The following is a 20,054-nucleotide window of genomic DNA, read 5'->3' as shown; positions in this document are numbered from 1 at the left end:
CTAGTGTCAGTAAATTCATGCTGTATGCTGGATGTAGGGAGTCTAGTTTACTTTTCAGAAGTATTAAATATTGTTTGTACATTTGCCTAAAGAAGCTGTGGTGGGTGAATTTTTAAATGTGAAAACAAATTAAATGAAAGGTAGAGAGAATTAGAAGCATTTTGCCCTTTCCCACAATAAATTATCAAAGATATTTTCTTTTTTTAAAATCAAAAATACCCTTTTAAGAGCTAGCTAGCTATTACCATTTTATTGACTGTATAATCAGTAGAGCTCATGATAGTCTGAAACTGAGATTAAAAAGCTGCTTACAATTAAAGAGTTTAAACTCAGACAGCAGAGTGGTTCAACATACATACATCTTATCTTTGAAGGAGGAAAGATGACCACTGGAAAGTAGAAAATTTAAAATGAGGTGGCTGACAGTGCACACTTGGTCTATCTGCAGTAATGTGTGTATATGTAAATGTCCTAGACGCTCTCTGGAAATCATTTATAGCAATCTTAGTGGTGGATTTGAGCTGTGGTCTCTTGAAGTAAAAGCTAGTGTCGTATTCTTAAAGGTACTAAACCTTCCTAACTATACCATAATACACCTCTACCGCGATATAATGCAACCCGATATAACACGAATTTGGATATAACGCGGTAAAGCAGTGCTCCGGGGGTGGGGGGGGGGAAGGGTAGAGGGAGGGGCTGTGCACTCCGGTGGATCAAGGCAAGTTAAATATAACGCGGTTTCACCTATAACGCGGTAAGATTTTTTTGGCTCCCGAGGACAGCGTTATATCGAGGTAGAGGTGTACTAAAAAGAGAGAGACTGTAGTTTTAAAAGTATCATTACTAGCTGATAAAGACTTCCTAGAATATCTCTCACCCCTTGCCTAACTTGTCCCAGCAATACTTTGTGCTGTTTGCTAATCTGTGTTAAAATGTTGTTTGGATTTTTCAAACCTGCTGTTGATTATTCACCAGTCTGTTTGTTTATTCCCTGTTTCATATCTCTACACACCCATATTCACATTTCAAATAAATTCTGGGACATTGCAATGCACCTTCTTTGCAGATTCCCTAGGGTTGGTGAGTATTCTTCACTTTGTTCTAGGTCTCTTAACAGAGAGTCAGTACTGTGGGTTCTCCAAAGTCCAGACTTCCAAAGTTTTCCCTTTAGTTTCTCTGTGGCTTAGTTGTTCTAAATTTTTCTTGCATTTTTCCCCTTATCTGAATCAATCTTTTAAAAATGTTTATAACTAAATATAGTTCACAAATCAACAACCTTTAGCTGTAAACATACCTACTGTAATATTTTTGGTACTCAGTCTGTACAATAATTCAATATTATCCATTACAGTAAGATAAAGGTTTGAGCTTTTCCACATATTGAGCATGTTAAAGGTAATTGTCTCGAAGGAAAAGCACAGGTAACTGCTTGAATGATCACTTTGTGAGTGTTTAGCACTCAATAAAAACTTATTTCAGCGTAGTTAAAATACATTTTAAGTAAACTTTAAATCACAATTTTATTTACATAGTACTAGCTCCTTAGAAATGTAAGGTTATAAAATAGAAAGTAAAGAAAGAGGATTATTTGAATTTATTTCTTTATCTGAATGTCTGCTAACAAATAGAAAAAATCTCTAGTTTCCTAAGAAATTTATGCCAAAAAAGACAAGTCCAGGCAGTGAGACCACCACAGACTCTCACACAAAACAGATAAACAACTAGCTAGTGCTATATTTGCAACTAACACTGCCTTCTGCTATAAATCCGGAAAGCTGAAATCATTCAACCACACTATTCTCCTTAATCAGGGCTAGTAGTTTGAAGTCACTTGGGTGGGATTTTCAAAAGGACCCAGTTGTGTATATAATAAGGATTTAGAAGACTGTTAGTCTCTTATTTTGGAAAATGTTCGCATGGGTGTACAAATTAAATCTAAATAACTTTTCAGCATTAACCTGAAGCAATTTGATACTTCTTGGGAGCACTAAAAGATCACTGAAGTTTTTAGAAAAAAAAAAAAAAAAAAGACAAATGACAAAGTTTTGCCTTGAAATTGCAGTATGCGTGATTGTGTTGTGAGGTATTTTATTCCCTTTTGTTGTGAGCAATACTTAAACCATTTTATACATAGTGTAAGGACAAGTGATTAACAAATCCAGTAGCTACACAATAAAAAAAATTGTGGTAGAATAATCCCCACTCCTTTCTTTGTGGTTCCTGTATTTATCCAAGCCCCCTTGGCTTCATGCATTGTTCCCCGAAAGGAGCCCTTAACTGGGATAGAGCTGTGTGTTTAGTAGGTTGAACCTACATTTATAATATAAACAACAAAGAAAATTGACTGATCACTGTAGAGTGATTCCTGACAAATTCTTGAAATTCTGATTGGACCAATGGATGATCCAAAAATGCTGTTAGATAAAATACGTAGATAATTATGCCAAATGGAGTAAATGTCTCAGCTGCTGTGTATAGCTTTCACCCTCTATATATAACAGTCATAATCTGTTGAGCTGTTAGTAGTACCGCTCTAGAGGGAGTAGAGTTTCAAAAAAGTTTGTAGACCACTACAACTCCTCCGTGAAAAATGACAGTTGCACTCAGATGCAGTCATCATGAAAGCTTGGGAAAGTAGTACCATCAGTTTATAGTGTTTGAGTCCACTTTAATTACCAAAAACACTCTTCAGTTTACTCAGTCACAAATAGCTGTGGTTCTTACAGCATACAGGTTTTGTCAAGTTTGTAAAACAAACGGCAAAACACCCCAGCAGCCTTTAATTTCTCCTTGTACACACCATTCACAGTACATTAATAGCCCAAATAATATTGCACCAATCATTTTTAAAACTAGTCATCTTGCAAGTAGTATTCCCTGTTCAAAACTAACAGACACACAATTTTGGTCAACTTGCACCCAGAAAAAGGCAAGATAAATCCTATAGTTCATTTATACTATATGTATATGTAACCCCAAAATGAAATGAGATTGTAAACTGTTTAAGATAGAAAATTAGTAATTCCTTGAATAGTATGTAGAAAGATTGAAAAATTAAATCTGAAAATTACCTCACTGCTGTTATACTGTGTATCTTTATAGTGTATACTGTGAAAATCCAGCAGTCTACAGATAGTCATGTTAAAAAAAGTTTATGGAAAGAGAAGAAATAGCATTTGCCTCACTAGAGACTGTGAAGTTACAAATTAGTTTGTACTGTTTTTCAGGTGCAATCTCTGAGGCAAGGAAATGTCTTTTGGCATTTGGCACTCGAATAAGGACAATATTTTAATACTGGCACAAGCTAAAAAACAGCACACAGAATGACAAAAAATACAGGACATGAAACTAGTTGGAAAGTGTGAAAGACTTAAGGTTAAACAGTTTTGCTGAGGCAATCAAAGTTGCAGCAAAACCATTTGTGGTGCTGTTTTTAAAGAGTTCTACTAAATTTTAAGGAAGAAAATATATTCAAATGTCCTCTAGAAAAGCAGCAACTGCTAGAACGGTCAACTTGGTGCGTGTTTAGCCATCAATACACATGAGACTCTTTATGACTTAGAACACGGGTGCGTGAGGCAGAGCTGGTGGCACTTCGGATCACTTCCATCCATCTGTGGGGGAAAGATAAAATGAGGTAAATAGCCAAGGAAGGCTTTCTGAAAATGTACACTGTTAAACTACACTATACTGTCCATTCTTATTTTCAGGGTTCATAGGATGCTCTTCCCAATTTACAGCTGTGAACTGGTTTTAACACATGCTCTCCTTCTGAAATGAAGGTAGGACAGGTATCTTGTGAGTCCCATCACCAATTGAGATGGGTTAATTTGAAGCAGTATTATAGGGAAAGGGTACTTGCTATAGAAAAAACAGATGTTTGGTTGATATTTGATCCCAGTTGGTATAATTCTCAGATATTAGAACAATTTAAGGGATTTTTTTTAACACATGATCAGCCCACTCGACACAAAAAAATTCATATTAACAATATAATGCTTTAAATGAGGCACTTCCAAACTTTGCTGGTTCACATTTACACACATTATCTTTGCTTGAGCCCAACCAAGTTTATTCTTGGTGAAAGCAAATTCAGTGGAGCGTTGGGGGTAGTACCAGCTTTCTGGCCTATTAACACCCTGTCTGTCTTCTGGTGATTTGGAATTGTGGGGTGTGCAAAACTGTGTTGTATATACACTGAGCCAGATAGTTTGCCTGCCTGTGTGCTATACCTATTTGGCCTGAGGGCCACACTGGGTTTCTGAAATTGTATGGAGGGCCAGTTAGGGCAGGCTATGCCTACAGCCTGGCATGGCCCAGCCCGCGCCCCCTTCCCCCCCCCCCCCCCAGGACTGCTGCCCCATCCAACCAGCCCCTTCTCTGTGACAGGCCCCTGCCCCTCCTTGACCCTTAGCCCCTGTTCACCACCCTGAACTCCCCTGCCCTCTGTCAAACCGTCCCGGTCCCTGCCTGGAGCACCAGTGGCTGGCAGTGCTTCTGCTGTGCCGCGCAGCTGGAGCCAGCCATGCTCCTACACAGCACTGAGCACCAGGTTAGGCACCGCAGCCCTGCCCGAGCGCACAGCCCTACTGCCCAGAGCATGGCAGAGGCTGCAGGGGAGAGGCCAGGGGCAAGCCTCCCTGGACAGGAGCTTAGGGAAGGCGGGAGGATCCGGCAGGCCGTACTTTGCCCACCTTCAGTATAGCAAGTGAAGCAACTAACATCATTATTTGCATGGAGCCCCAGTCATGGACCAGAACCCCACTGTACAAACAACAAAAAGATGATCCCTGCCCCAAAGCAGTTATAAAACAAGAGATACATCTGGGGTGATGCAGCTTAGTTACATGTATATTGCACAGCTACTGCATGCTAACTAGGTGGATGGCTCTTTTATACTCCATAAATAAAATATACTGATGCACATTACCCTGCCTGTGTTAGTGCTGCACATTTAGCCAGATGGTTTTTAAGTGAACTAACTTTACTTTTATTTCTGGTATATAACTGGAAGTTTGATGAATAGAGCTTTTGCTCAAAAAATGTGTGACAGCTTAGAGAGATGGCTCCCATTTGCTGCCTCCTGGTACCTTACTTCGCTACAGCATCTTCAATTTGCTAAAGTAGTGTAATGTTCTAACCATAATGAGTGAGTTGGCTGTTTTGAGTCTCGCAACAGTACACTTTGCTTGCATTTGACCTAACATCATTGGAATGACCTAGCACAAAACTGACCTACCTTTCAAATGTGTATTCACTTTCAGCCCTGAAGTAGTACACGTGGGATTTGAAATGTAACTTGAAAACATAATCTTTGTGAATGTTCTCAGATTCAGAAGGAATGGTAAGTGAATACCCCAGGAGAGGAAGACTGGCTAAAGGATGATTGTCCTAGAAACAAAAGATGAAAAATGCTGTGACATCAAGTGCACTCTGGGCTACAAACCTTCAACTATAGAAACACATTAAAAATTTCCCACACTTACACGGAAAAATATTTGTTTTATCAACAGGTCATGTTGCACAGATGTGGCTTTATTTAATGAGAACAAATCGATACTGTATAATGTCAAAATGAACATTCACTCACTCGCTTACAGTACTAAACCTAATCCCCCTATTGTTGCTACATGCAACCCATCTTAAATAAGAGGGCCCTATGCATTTTGTAAAGCCGTGATGTTTATTTTTCCACAAAGGGTGTATTATGCTCAAATAGCCTCATCCCAACAAAAAAGTGTTTAGCAGCAATAGGGTGTTGTAGCTGTTTCTAAAGAGCACCCAACATCAATCTTCCTTGCATCATTTAAAAGCTACTTTCTAGCTGTAAAAATCCTATTGAACTGTCACCTGCAAAGGTAACTACAGGATGTAACAAGCATTTCTTCTTTGAGTATTTGGCTACATGGAGTCCACTCTAGGAGCTTATGCACTATATAAGAGTCCTTTGGCTGTCAGGGCCACACGTGTGCCCTGCATGTCCTTGAGTCCCTCAACCAAGGGCAGCACATCCCTAAACACCTCTCATTTCCAGATGAACTTCTCACTCCCTTGCTACCCTGTGGTTACAGTGATTTCTTATTGTCCCTGGTGTAGTTAATAGTTTTTTAGCATAAAGAAAAAAAGCTTAAATTGCTTTAGGAAATTTACCTTGGTTCTGAGTCACTACTACAGTGGCCAAGTCTCCAGGCTCTAAAACCTGTCAGAACAGGTGTTGATAACTGCCTACCTTACAGAGGCACGTGTCTGAAAAGCCTCTTTAGACACACACCCAAAACGTGAGATGCTTGTTTAATTTTTTTTTTTTGCTAGAGTATGTGATGGAGAGGGGATGTTAGGTTCTGAGACCTTGTCAGAAAGAAGCTCCTACCAACTTCAGAGCTACATTCAGTTAGTGCCTCAACTGCCTGTGAGGTTACTCCCAGCTCCTGAGTCTCTTCAGGTTAAAGAAGACCTGGCTCCTCAGTGGCTGCTGCTTCTTTAGCACTGAATCCCTCAGGTCAGTCACTGGCTCCTAGTGCCCATAGTAGAAAAGGAGCATTGCTCCTGGCACTCAATCATCATCCTTGCTACGGGTTAGAAAGTGAAAACAAACATACCAGTCAACTACCATAGTACTGGCTCCATCTTTGATCAGCTGCCTATGACTCTGCACTGTTCCCCTTTAGCTACAGTCGTCTCCCTACTGTTCTCTTCCATATCATTGAGTTCAGTTGCTCCAGTTCCACACCTTGACAAGAGACATACACCAGCCCCTATTTCGGTACTAAAGCCACCACTATTTCAAGCAAGGGTACTGTCAACCTTAGCACTGACTACTTTGTCTGCAGCTGGAGAGCTGATGGTTATGCTGGAACTTAAACCTCCCCTACTTGATATTTTTCCCTTGTCAGTGACTGCTCAGTCTCTCTGGAGCCCTGGGTTTTGATAAAGCATGGTTACTTCCACTATGCTAACTGATTCTTCTTGTGCTGTTCACACATCTGCTACACTTGGTGCACAAGTGCACAAGATTAAATAGTGTCAATTGCGGACATGCCTGTGCCCTGAGAGCCATCACAACCCCTGTAACTGAGCATTTAAGGGGCAGGATGGTCTCAACTATCAATTCCTTTAGTAGTAAAAATCCAAAGTTTCAGGATGGCGAGTAGCAGAGCCAGAGAGCAGGTCATGGACTCTGCCTATACAACCTCTTGAAAGAATTCGAGTGGTTGTCCACACTGATTCCACTCTTGGTGACTAGCAAGCAGTATCCTTGCTTAGAGGTAAGAAAGAGGAGTCTTATTGAAATATTGACTTGAGTACCACTCTGCCAAAGCTTGCATTTGATTAATGTGTGGACTGAATTTAGAGGGGCCAAAGGTGTTCATATAACCTAGCCACTGTCCAACAACAGGGTTCAGGGTTTGATATCCTGCTTAGTACCATAGCAAATACACCATTAAAAATATCTTTTAGCCGTTTGTTCCTTCTTTTCTGTATCTTTAACAGTTAAAACATTTGAAATGTAAAGCATTAAATAAGGCTTTCATTTTAACAAAAATCCCTTATTCGCTTTTGCTGGAGGGAGTTTTAGAAGGAAAATCTCCCTTAATTGACAGTCTCTCCACATGCTATCAAAGATGTCCTTTTGAGTAAAAAGAAGAAAGCTGAGATGAGGAGTTGCTGTTGCTGAGTCCAATTCTGTTTCATCCTAGATGGTGATTGAGATACAGCTGGAACTGGTGAGGTCATCTGGATCCGTCTCCCTGGCCTGGTCTGGTCAGGGCATCTCTCAGGATCAGCATGAGACAAGTGTGGGGGCCCAAGAAGTGGGAGGGGTGGCAGCCATGATGGTAAAGCTTGCTTCAGTAGCCTCCAACTGTTCCTTCTGCCCTTCTCCCCACAAAGTCTCTTTCTTTAAGATGCCAAAAGGGGTATGATGAATGGAAACGCCCATCCCCTCATTATTTTGTCCACCAATTAAATCCATTTCTATAAGGCCAGACCTGACGTAGGTAACTTTGTTTCCGCATTTTCTTCTTTACCAAGTATGATCTCACCCCAGTCCTTGACATTTCAATAGGCCACTTCTGTTTGGACTAATTCAATCTCTCTGGCTCCCTTGCACCTGTTTATAACATTATTTATTGAAAATAGCTTGACCTACTTTCCATGATAAATTCCTAAGCAGGACGTGTGTAAGTGCTGGAGACTAAATAAAGTAGAAGTTTGAGTGAAAGAACTTTTGTTTGCCTGCTTGCATGACCTATCTATCGCCCACATGGCTATGTCCCCATTGATTTATTTCCTGCCACTGCCTCACAAAGAGTAAAGTTACCAAGAGTTTTGGGTTCAGTATAACCCTGGGTAACATCCTTGCCTGTTAGGTAATGCATTTGCGTAGTATTGTCTGTAAGCACTTACTTGGCAAGACCCCAAAAGAGATGTAAGAATGCTCTGCACGCCAAATATCTTGGATTTCCAGCACATTGATATGAAGAGAACAAGAGGTGACCACTTTCCACAGTTCTCCAGTAGGTCCTGGTTTGCTCCCCACCCCTGCATGGAAGCATCCATGATCAGAATCTTCACAGGAAGAGATGCAGACAATGGAACTCCTGTGCATATTTAATCCAGGTGTGTTTGCCAATCTAATGAAGGCATGATCTCCTTTGGGATGAGAATCTCCTTGTTTATGTTGTCTCTTTTGTGTGTTGATACACAGATCTAAAGTTTATACCCATTTGTTCTTGCATCAACATTGTCCTTTAGTTTAACTAGCAATTTGTCCAGTGAGTGGATTACAGAGGCAAGGGTGATCATTCGGAACCTCAGAAGGTAGATGAAGATATTCAGCTGTGTGAAATCTAGTGTAGGTCTCCAGCCTCCTTTCTTGGGGATAAGAAAATATCTTGACTAAGACCCTTTTCCCCGTGCTGGTGTGGCACCAACACTATAGCTCCCAGTTGGAGCAGGGAGTCTCCTTTCTGCCTGAATATCCTCTCATGAGAGGGGTCCCTGAAGAGGGACAGAAAAGGGGGCTTGGGAGTGGGAATTGGCAGGAACTCTATTCTGTATCCAGTGGTCATGATTTCCAGTATCCATTTGCCTAACATTATATGGTAAAAACGAGCTAGGGGGCAATCTGAGCCAGGTAGACTTGATGGAAGGATTGGTTTGTCTCTCTTGGAGGGGACTCCTTGATGGGAGGCTGCGGCTGGGAGAATAAGGAGGAGGAATGTTTTGTTTTCTGTGCTATAGTCTTTCATGCTTTCTAGAGAGGGGTCATAAGCCTTCAGGTGGTGGAAAGGTTGAGGAATAGAGCATTGTTGATGGCAAGACAGTCTTAGGATATTTTCTCCATGGTGCCAAGGTACAAATACCCAGACAGCATTCGTTGTCTGAGTCCTTGAGGGTATGTAATAATTCATCTGTTGTCTCGCTGAACAGGTTAATTTCCTTGAAGGGAAGATCCTCCATGGTTGATTGGACTTCCTTGGGGAATCTAGAGGATTCCCATCTCATGACAAGATGTTGCCACCAGGTGGGAAGCTGTGTCCGCTGCATCTACCGCAGCCTGGAGGGCAGATCTGACTATCAATTTATCTTCCTCAATGATTGCTTGGAACTGCAGCCTGTGTTCCTTAGGCAGCTTGTTGACAAATTCAGAGAACCTAATTAAAATTAATGACAAACCATGATTTTGCTAAAGCCCGATAGTTTGCTATACAGAATTGTAAACTTGCAGAAGCAACGTTCTTTGCATTTGGTCTCTAACCGTGGGTGTAGATCTGGGTTGGTGTTGCTTGTTCCATTCAGTGGCAGCCTACATCAAAGAGTTCAGAGCGGGATCGAAGAACAATTATTAAACACCTGTATATAGTACAACATACTTCTCCATTCTTTTTATAGTGGGAATGTAGATGATGAGTGGCCAGTACTAAAGCTTCATTGGTAATGCTATCTTACTAGGATCTGCATTCTGGAGAATGTCCAGTAACTTATGAGGTGTACCCTGTACTTCTTCCAGGGAGATCGGGAGCATATCTGCAGTTCTCCTTAGGATGTCCTGGAACAGTTTATAATCATCCAGTGGTGATGGTGTGACCATCTCATCCAGTGAGGATGATAAGCCCGGTAAAGCGTTCCCACTGATCTCAGATTCATCCAAGGACAACAAGGCCTCTGTAGCAATGGACGGCACAGTTGATACCAGTGGTGGATGGTATTGGTGCGTATTGAACTAGTGGTATCAGAACTTCTCTTGCTAGGACCACATCGATTCCAGGCCTGCATAAATATACTATTCCTGAGGACCTTAATATCTGACCCCTGTAGCTAGTGGAAGAATAGGGCTTCTGTTATTGGCAGACTTGGAGGGGATGTGAGCTTTCCTCAGGCAATACACAAGTGTCAAGGCCATCATTGACCAGGAAAGTCACGGGGCAGACCATGCAGAGAGCTTGAATCCTGGAGGGGACTACCACCTCAGACCAATAAAAACTAACCCTAACACTAAAATTAATCAAACTGTTATCAGAACAGGAGAACTATTTATACTAATAAAACAAAGAATGCTAGCTAAAGAAGCAGACACTAGAGATTTTCCATCTTAGACAACAAGTGGTAGAAAGTAACTGTAGAGGCAGGCAGTCTGCTCTGCCCTTATGCCCTTGGTTAAGAGCACAAGGAGGTGCAAGGTATAGGCACAGACCAATTGACATGTTAATGAAAAGTCTTCTGGTCTCAGGTGCATACCCCTCACATGTGCACCTCAAGTGGAATACATGTAGGAGCCATCACTCAAATAAGGATGATAGTTACTTTTTGTCCTCACCTGACATTTCTGCCTAAAGCAGTCATGGGATTCCAAATCAAAATTATTTTATTCACTTAACCAGTGTTTTTTCCAAGACCCCATTCTTCTTCTGCAGAAGCTAAACTCCACACTTTGGATGTGTTAAGGGTGATCTCATATTACTTCAATAGGACAAAAAAACTACTTCAAATCACCAGGATTACTTATATCTTTTGGTAACAGATCCAGCGGATAGGCTGTTTCTACACAAAGACTCTCAAAATAGGTGTTGGACTGCATTAAAATTTATTATGAACTGAGTAAGTTAACTCCACCTTCTCAAATCAAGGCATACTCCACTAGAACCCAGGTAACCTCCTAGACTTTTTTAAGAGACATCCCTATACCTGAGATCTGGTAGAGCGGCTAGCTTGAGCTCTATACATACCTTTACAAGCCATTATTCTTTAGAATTGGCCTCTATATCAGATGCAGGCCAGTCTTACAGTCCTTATTTAAATAGGACTCTGGTACCCATCACCTTGCAGAGTCCATTGCTTGCTGTTCACCTAGTATGGGATCTGTGTGGACAAATACTCAAAAAAAAAATGGTTACTTTCCTTACAGTAACTGTGGTACTTCAAGATGTTTTTACTACCAGGATCCCACAACCTGTCCTCCTCGCCCACTAAAGTGGAGTCCTCTAGCGTTGGGGATTTTGTATTGGTGAAGGAACTGAATGGCAGTTGGGGCTGCTTTGCCCCTTTATACTTTCAGATGAGGAGCATGAGGACATACAGGGTGATCGGGCACTAACAGACACTGCTGGCCAAAAGTCACCTTTTGTGAGCCTGGGGCCTGTGCATAGCTAGAATGGGATCCATATAGACAAACATCTTGAAGAACCAGTTAGTGTAAGGTAAGTAACAGTCTTATTTCATGATTGGTTTCTGTTCTCTTCCCTAGATCCTATGTCTAACCCCCTGACCTTAGTTAATTGGCATTCATTGCTATGTACAACTTAGATTTTAAGATGCTTGGGATTGGGACCTGTAACTTTTTAATTTGCCTGTAAATCACAAGGGCATATACCTATGGAACTGTATCAATGTGTGTTCGCAGAAGTGTCATGAGAAGGCCATACACTAAACCATGAGTAGTAATATCTAACATTATTTGTCATAACATCATTATGGAGAGTACCATAAATTATATACTAATAATAGGTGATACTACCAGCCCTGCCTATAATGCTCCCGACCAATATCAGTTTTTTCCTTCCTGTTGCCGCAGAACAGAATTTTTGCTGAATTCTTATCTTGGTGTTTATACTCTAAAACACATAAGCCTTTGAAACCTGTGTAGTTCGTTTACCTGGTGCGATTTGTAGAAGAACATACAGAAGTTGGTGAATACCACCCAGAGCTTCTGCCACCCATTGCTGTTCTTGAATTTTCTTAACAGGTTTCCAGAGAGCTGATTCTGAAATGGATGAAAGTAATAAAATAGACATGCACAACCAAATCATAATTAATGATGGAAAGTAGCCAAACCTCATGTAAAGAATATTTACTTTTCTATTTAAATTAATATATTATTCCTATTGGTCATTAAACTTGGTATTAAACTTTCAGAATCAGAAATCCCTCTCATTCTTTAAATGAGGCTTGTCTATAATTTATTTTTTGTAAGAAAAATGATCTGCTGTTACCTTGTTAGATGCAGAAACCCTTTTGTTGGATGGGATAGCTTAATATGATAAATTACAATTAAGTTTTTAATTACTTATAAAATAGTGCACTAGTTAGTATTCTTTTAGAGGTCAATTAGAGGCGGGCAGTTTTCTTCACTAATACATTAAGCCCCCTGTGTACAGTTATTAATAGCTATTTACATTTTTCTTAAACTAACTAAACAGAAACTATGAAATATAACCAAAACCTATTACATTTTAAATAATGTTTTACCTCTTTTGTACAGGTCTTAAACTACTATAACTTTTTAAAAAAATGCTTGACCTTTGTCAGTGTGTTTTTAGGAGCCTAATGTACCACACCTCATCCAGCCTGCATGTCCCATTCTTTCCCTGGGCCCTACATGGTGCTAGAAGCAATTGGATTTTTAATAATGAGAAATTCCACAGATTTCCTTTGTCTTCTTTTTAATGTCATCCCATGTCCTTTGCTTAAGTGACTCAGCCTCTCCTAGTCCTCCTCCACTTCACAGTGCCTGAATGGTGGTTCTTTCAGATACTGCTTCCCTTTTATAATTAACAAGAGGCAGTGTTTCTACAAAAAAAAGAACAGGAGTACTTGTGGCACCTTAGAGACTAACACATTTATTTGAGCATAAGCTTTCGTGGGCTACAGCCCACTTCATCGGATGCATAGAATGTCATGTTTTTCTTTCTACCTTTTGTCCTATTATTTCTGCCCATCCATTCTCCGCAGATACATGTACAATCAATGGTCTCTTCCACAGCTCTGTGGCTCCTACAATATTTCTGCATGCTGTACTGCTACCTGATCTTTTTAAACATAGAACAAAGCTAGTACAGCACCCAGGAAGGACTCAGCACCCTGGAAGCTGATTGTGCAATACTCTTACAGTGCAGACGTGGTACTAGTGTACCAGCTGAGCAATTCTCTGCCTGTAAAATAAGCTTCAATCTACCATTCAAAAACACTGTGTCCCTAGTTGTACAACTGTATAATGTTAAGTATTGCACAGTCCTCAATACATAATACTGTCAGTTAACCCCTGAATTTGCAGCAATGGCTATTTAATTCTACTAGCCCTGATTAACTGCTACTAGCAGAAAAAAAAATCAGCAGGTAAAACCCATTTTACCAAGAATGATGTTAACGTATTCTTGACATTCCCCCATCCCCTTTCCTGCACTGGGTTTACATTGAATGTATTTTTAAAACCTTGTTTTAAATCATCCTAGCCTCTCTCTTTTCAGTTTTAAAATTGGATTGTGTTCAAAATTGTGTTTGACCTAAATTGCACATAATTGTATTCCTTAATTTTTTTGTTACCTCATTACTCTGGAGGATATCATAAAAGGACAGGCTTTGCATTCGGTACCAGCAGACATATGAAATGGAAACAGGCCGCTGATCACTGATCAGTCCAGCAGGTAGGGAAGAACAGTCATTGACAGTTAGAGGATCTTCTACCACAAGAAAGAAAGACAGAAAGGAGGGAGAAACACAGAAAGAGAATAAACGATAATGCTTAAGTGAAAGCCATCCACAGAGTGATGTGAGCATGAATGGTAACCTGCCAAGGATGGGAACAGCTGTGCAACTGAAGATGTATGTATACACAATGATATGTGCCTCTAGATTGTTTAGTCTCCACTGTTTGCTAGTAACATTTTAAGTGTGGGAAGGAAAAAGTAGTGCAGTAGCGAGCTAGCCCTCAAAACATAACTAAATTTTTTATCATTAAAATTGTTAAGAAAATTAAATCAAATTTTATTAAATTGGCTTTGAGAAATGGCCACATTTATACACTAAGGTGATATTAACAAATGCATGAAAGTTACCATGCAAGTGTTAAAAATCAGGTGTCTTGGCTTGCCCCACAACTCAGCTACATGCTGGGTCCTGCCTGGTATATCATCTACTTAGTACATACTATACTGATATCCTAGCAAAACAAGGGGTCAGAATCAAGCTCTTGTGAAATTGTGTGTGTGTGTGTGTGTGTGTGTGACTCTCTCTCTCTCCCCCCCGGGGGAGGTTTTCTAGTACAAGGGCAATAGTATCAAGTCAAATTTCTGGCATTTCAGCCTGTTTCAAAATAGAGCTAGAAATTAATATTGTGAACATTATTCCCATTTATTTTTTGAAAGTTTTTACATTAGCTGTAACTATTCTTGCAAATTGAAGAGTATGGCTTAAGAAGACACTGCAGATAAAGTGTATGCATAGTCCCTGGCCCATAGATCATCATAGGTAGAGCAACCTAGAGGCATTTTCCAATGAAATGGGTGTCCTAGCGTTGCCTTAAAGAAGCTAAACCAATTTACAATCTACTTAAGTTTTCCCTAACTGTTTTCTTTGAGCATAAACATAATTTCCAAGAGGTCTGTAGATAGATAATAGCACTCAGTACTCCCTCCGGTCTTTACTTTCCTATCTAACTTACATTCTCTGCTCTGTTTTGGAGTGAGAGTTACGAGGGAACACCTAAGCAGGACCCATAAACAAAATTTCTTACATCCTCTTTCAATTACGCATGAACTTCTTAAAATACATTTAAAACTCGAAAAAGGACTTATTTAGATTTCAGCCATTCTACAAAAGTAATTAAGTATAATATTTCTAAGACCTGAGACCTTTCTAGTTAGTATTCCCATGATTCCTAACATTTTGTATGAAATTGGTTTAGCTGTGATCAAAATAAAAATTACATTGTTTTCTCTGTGATGTGGAAAGTACAAATAAAAAATAAGGCAGAGAAAAATAAGCCGTGAGCATATTAAGGTCCTAGAAAAAGATGGCTAAAGTAAAGAAAGTAAGTTAGTATAGAAAACCAAGGAACAAGGCTGCAGAGGCCAGAGACAATGTCCTTTCAGCACTACTAAGTCATCAATAGGTATTAGCAAACAAAAATAGTTAAAGGGAGTTTTCTTTGGTGTGATCTGAAAGTTTAGACTTTCAACATCAAGTTGGCATTTAAAAATGCAGGTTATTTTAGTGAAAATAGAATCAAATTGATTTTAAGAGATTGCTAAATAAATCACCCAAGTTTACATTTTTGCCAAATATTGTTATCTGACAGAGGGGGGATCGCTAGTGCAGTTGTGTTGAAACTCCAAAAAGCAAATAAAGGGGTGTTGAATTTAATGAGAGGCGGCCAATGTCTAGAGTAAAAAGAAAATGGTCACTGAAGAGACATTCTCTGGAGCTGCAGTTCAGATTGTTCTGAGGCAGATACCTCCACAGCAATACTAAAGTCGATCATTGAAACGCTGGTATTTCTGTGCCAGCAGACGTGCACCGTAGTGTTGCCACGGTGTGGGGACTGACGTTCAAGTGAGGTGCGGGATGCACTGAGATCGTCCTCTGATTCCTGGTCTACAGTAGTTTCATCAGGAGACTCTATGAAATTCAGGGAAAAAGCATCTTTCTTGCAACATACATGATTGGAAAAATTATTAAACATGAAGGTCCAACGCAGCTAAGAGGTTTATATTTTCACAATTCCATGAACTGATTTTAGTCAACAGTCTTCTATAAATAACACTGCTCTACAGCCAAAATGCTTCTGAAATAAATGTAGTCAAACTTTACTAATTCTGGGTCACTGAGAACGAAAATGATGATTAAAATTGTTGATTGGCTCTAGTTTTCAAGATATGCTATTGGGTCAGTATATACGACCCTTGACTTGGGAATGGCGGGGGATAAGTGAGTTATAAAGGGAAGGGATCTCAATTTAAACCAGAAATGACTAAAATACATCTTTGACTGGATCTATGACTGGGTTTGGACAGTACTTGCTTTTTAGGCAAAACAATGAATGATGCAATCTGAAGCTGGTATTGCATCATACATGATATGAATTGCATCATGTTATTCCTAGAAGTCATGGATGATGCAATCATAACTAAGCTTACATCACTCTGCTGAACAGATTGCCCCATATCAGTTCTAGAAATCATAGTGTCGTGCTCTCTTATTTGTCAGTGTTTGATTTTGCAAAGGGACACATTTCTGTTTAGCCAAAGTGAGCAGAGATGCCTCGTACTTGTGTGAACAGTGCAGATAACTTCTGCTAGGTTTGTAGTGAAGTGACTTTTGCATCCCAAAAGCGCAGTATAACCACTATGGTTAAGAAAGCCTATCACCTTTATTTTGGCTGCAAAATTGAAGATCAGGATAAGAGGTGGGCTCCACACATATGCTGCAACACTTGTGCAACAAATCTTTGCCAGTGGTTGAACAGGAAAAGGAAATCTATGCCTTTTGCAGTGCCAATGATTTGGAGAGAGCCAACAGATCATACCAGCAATTGTTACTTCTGCATGGTGCCTCCAGTTGGGAAAGGTGTGTCAAAGAAGAAAAAGTGGACTGTGCATTATCCAAACACTCCATCAGCTATACGCCCACTGCCCCACAGAGAAGACTGCCGGTTCCTGATGCACCACAATCAATCTCGCTTGAGTCAGACGAGGAAGAGGAAGAGGATGAAACTTCTGGTCCTGAACCATCAATGTCACAGGACCCACATTTTCTCCCATCCTCCTCCTCTGAACCACACCTCATAACACAAGGTGAACTGAATGAGCTTGTCAGGGATTTGGAACTACCCAAGAGTAAGGCAGAGCTGTTGGGCTCCAGACTACAGCAGTGGAATCTCCTGGCAGGTGATGTTAGGGTTTCCACGTTCCGTGACCGTCAAAAGGATCTTGTCCCATTCTTCTTCATGGAAGGTGATCTTGTAGCCTGCAACAACATCGATGGTGTGATGGCAGCCCTCAACATCGTTCACAATCCAGATGAGTGGAGACTGTTCATTGATTCATCAAAGACGAGTCTTAAAGCTGTTTTATTGCATAATGGCAATGTTTTGCCATCAATTCCAGTTGGTCATGCAGTCCATATGAAGGAAACCTATGACAACTACGAAACAACTTTTGAGATGCATAAACTATAACCAACATCAGTGGCAGCTTTGTGGCGATTTGAAGGTTGTTGCTCTCTTGCTTGGTCTGCAGATGGATGCACAAAGTAGTGCTGTTTTCTCTGCGAATGGGATAGTCGTGCAAGAGATTCCCACTACATCAAGAAAGATTGGCCACTCCGACAGACATTGGAGCCTGGGAGGAAAAGTCTTCAGCATCCACCACTTGTTGAATCAAGGAAGATTTTGTTACCACCCTTACACATCAAGCTGGGTCTGATGAAGAACTCTGTCAAGGCCATTGACAAAACACAAGCAGCTTTCAAGTACCTCATTGGAAAATTTCCAAGCTTAAGTAAAGCTAAGATAAAGGAAGGTGTCTTTGTTGGTCCTCAGATTCGTGAACTTCTTCGAGATGATGCATTTGACCATGCACTGCGTGGCAAGGAAGAGACGGCATGGAAAGCCTTCCAGTTAGTGGCAATAAATTTTCTCGGAAACAACAAGGCAGACAACTACAGGTTGTTGGTGGAAAACCTCCTCAAGGCATACAAAAGCCTTGGTTGCAACATGTCACTAAAGATACATTTTTTGCACTCTCATCTAGATTTTTTTCCACCGAACTGCGGAGCAGTGAGAGACAAGCACGGCAACCGATTTCACCAGGACATTGAAACAATGGAGAAACGCTATCAGGGCAAATGGAGCCCATCAATGCTTGCAGACTATTGCTGGACAGTGATAAGAGATGCTCCATTTAATGAATACAAGAGACAAGCCAAAAAGCGCATAGTAGACACTGAATAGGACTAAACTATGTACATAATAGTTTTTTTGCCTTTTGTTTCATAATAAAATTTATTTAAAAATCATCAAAAGGGTTATATAAAGTGTTACATAAACAGGACAGGTGAAATATTATCATGTAAAGCTACCATAAACACATGAAAAGACCTAGGTTTACAATTTATGATTAAAACTCTATCTACACAATATATATAGACATAAAATGTAAAAACTTAAGTATCTTAGAAACAGTGGCCAATCAGTTGTTTTAATTGTCATATTTGAATTCAGCACATCAAAATACATAATAAATAGCACATTTTATCTCTGAAGCAGACGACTTCTCAAAAATTGTAGACCAGTGTTATGAGGTGTGGTTCAGAGGAGGAGGATGGGAGAAAATGTGGGTCCTGTGACATTGATAGTTCAGGACCAGAAGTTTCATCCTCTTCCTCGTCTGACTCAAGTGAGAATGATTCTGGTGCATCAGGAACTGGCAGTCCTTCTCTGTGGGATACTGGGCATATAGCTGATGGAGTGTTTGGATAATGCACAGTCCACTTTTTCTTCTTTGACACACCTTTCCCAACTGGAGGCACCATGCAGAAGTAACAATTGCTGGTATGATCTGTTGGCTCTCTCCAAATCATTGGCACTGCAAAAGGCATAGATTTCCTTTTCCTGTTCAACCACTGGCGAAGATTTGTTGCACAAGTGTTGCAGCATATGTGTGGAGCCCACCTCTTGTCCTGATCTCCAATTTTGCAGCCAAAATAAAGGTGATAGGCTTTCTTAACCATAGTGGTTATACTGCGCTTTTGGGATGCAAAAGTCACTTCACCACAAATCTAGCAGAAGTTATCTGCACTGTTCACACAAGTACAAGGCATCTCTGCTCACTTTGGCTAAACAGAAATGTGTCCCTTTGCAAAATCAAACACTGACAAATAAGGGAGCACGACACTGTATGATTTCTAGAGCTGATATAGGGCAATTTGTTCAGCAGAGTGATGTAAGCTTCGTTATGATTGCATCATCCATGACTTCTAGGAATAACATGATGCAATTCATATCATGGATGACGCAATACCAGCTTCAGATTGCATCATTCATTGTTTTGCCTAAAAAGCAAGTACTGTCCAAACCCAGTCAGAGATTTATTCATAGATCCAGTCAAAGATGTATTTTAGTCATTTCTGGTTTAAATTGAGATCCCTTCCCTTTATAACTCACTTATCCTCCGCCATTCCCAAGTCAAGGGTCGTATATACTGACCCAATAGCATATCTTGAAAACTAGAGCCAATCAACAATTTTAAGCATCATTTTCGTTCTCAGTGACCCAGAATTAGTAAAGTTTGACTACATTTATTTCAGAAGCATTTTGGCTGTAGAGCAGTGAAATCAACCCGCCAGCAGTCCTGGCGAAGCCAGACTGACCCCAGCAAATGAAAATAATCAAAAATAATTAGAAGCGTGCTGGACTACTCCTCGGAGATCTGTGTGAGAGAATAAACATGCCGGAGCCCTCCGAGCCACTGCAAAGGCCCATGTCTGAGCTGTTAGGTGCCCTGACCTGGTCCACATAAAGACGTGATTTATGAAGTGCAGGGCACAGCAGCAGGACTTCTGTCTTCTCCAGAAGAACCAAATTACTGTGGTGGAGATTAACATGCTTTCAGATGGGTCCATTTCCAGACCAAGGGAAATTTTTTATTTACATTTTTTTTAGCTTTAATTTCCTCCTCCTCCTCCCTCTCTTTTTAAAACAGCCTTTTGGCGTGTGGGGAACAGACCCTAGAGAAGTGTGAGGGCAGCAACAGAATGGGAGAGATTGGGAATAGTAGCGT

General features: G+C 40.4%; 1 protein-coding gene across 5 annotated transcripts in view; it reads right to left on the bottom strand.

The window, feature by feature from the left end:
* Window positions 1-235: 235 nt before the first annotated feature.
* FARP1 (FERM, ARH/RhoGEF and pleckstrin domain protein 1) overlaps window positions 236-20,054 on the bottom strand; it is a 346,392-nt gene continuing 326,573 nt past the window's right edge. For all 5 annotated transcript variants that reach the window (XM_054012427.1, XM_054012444.1, XM_054012453.1 and 2 more), the window contains exons 24-27: window positions 15,731-15,894; window positions 12,155-12,262; window positions 5,240-5,391; window positions 236-3,614 (exon numbers count right to left, since the gene is read on the bottom strand). In XM_054012427.1, the coding sequence (XP_053868402.1) occupies window positions 3,533-3,614; window positions 5,240-5,391; window positions 12,155-12,262; window positions 15,731-15,894 (506 nt within the window). In that variant the 3' untranslated portion in view covers window positions 236-3,532. The remainder of the gene's footprint in view (window positions 3,615-5,239; window positions 5,392-12,154; window positions 12,263-15,730; window positions 15,895-20,054) is intronic.

This window comes from Malaclemys terrapin, chromosome 1 (assembly GCF_027887155.1).
Source record: "Malaclemys terrapin pileata isolate rMalTer1 chromosome 1, rMalTer1.hap1, whole genome shotgun sequence".
NCBI lineage: Eukaryota > Metazoa > Chordata > Testudines > Emydidae > Malaclemys > Malaclemys terrapin.
This window is presented reverse-complemented; position numbering and strand designations above follow the sequence as displayed.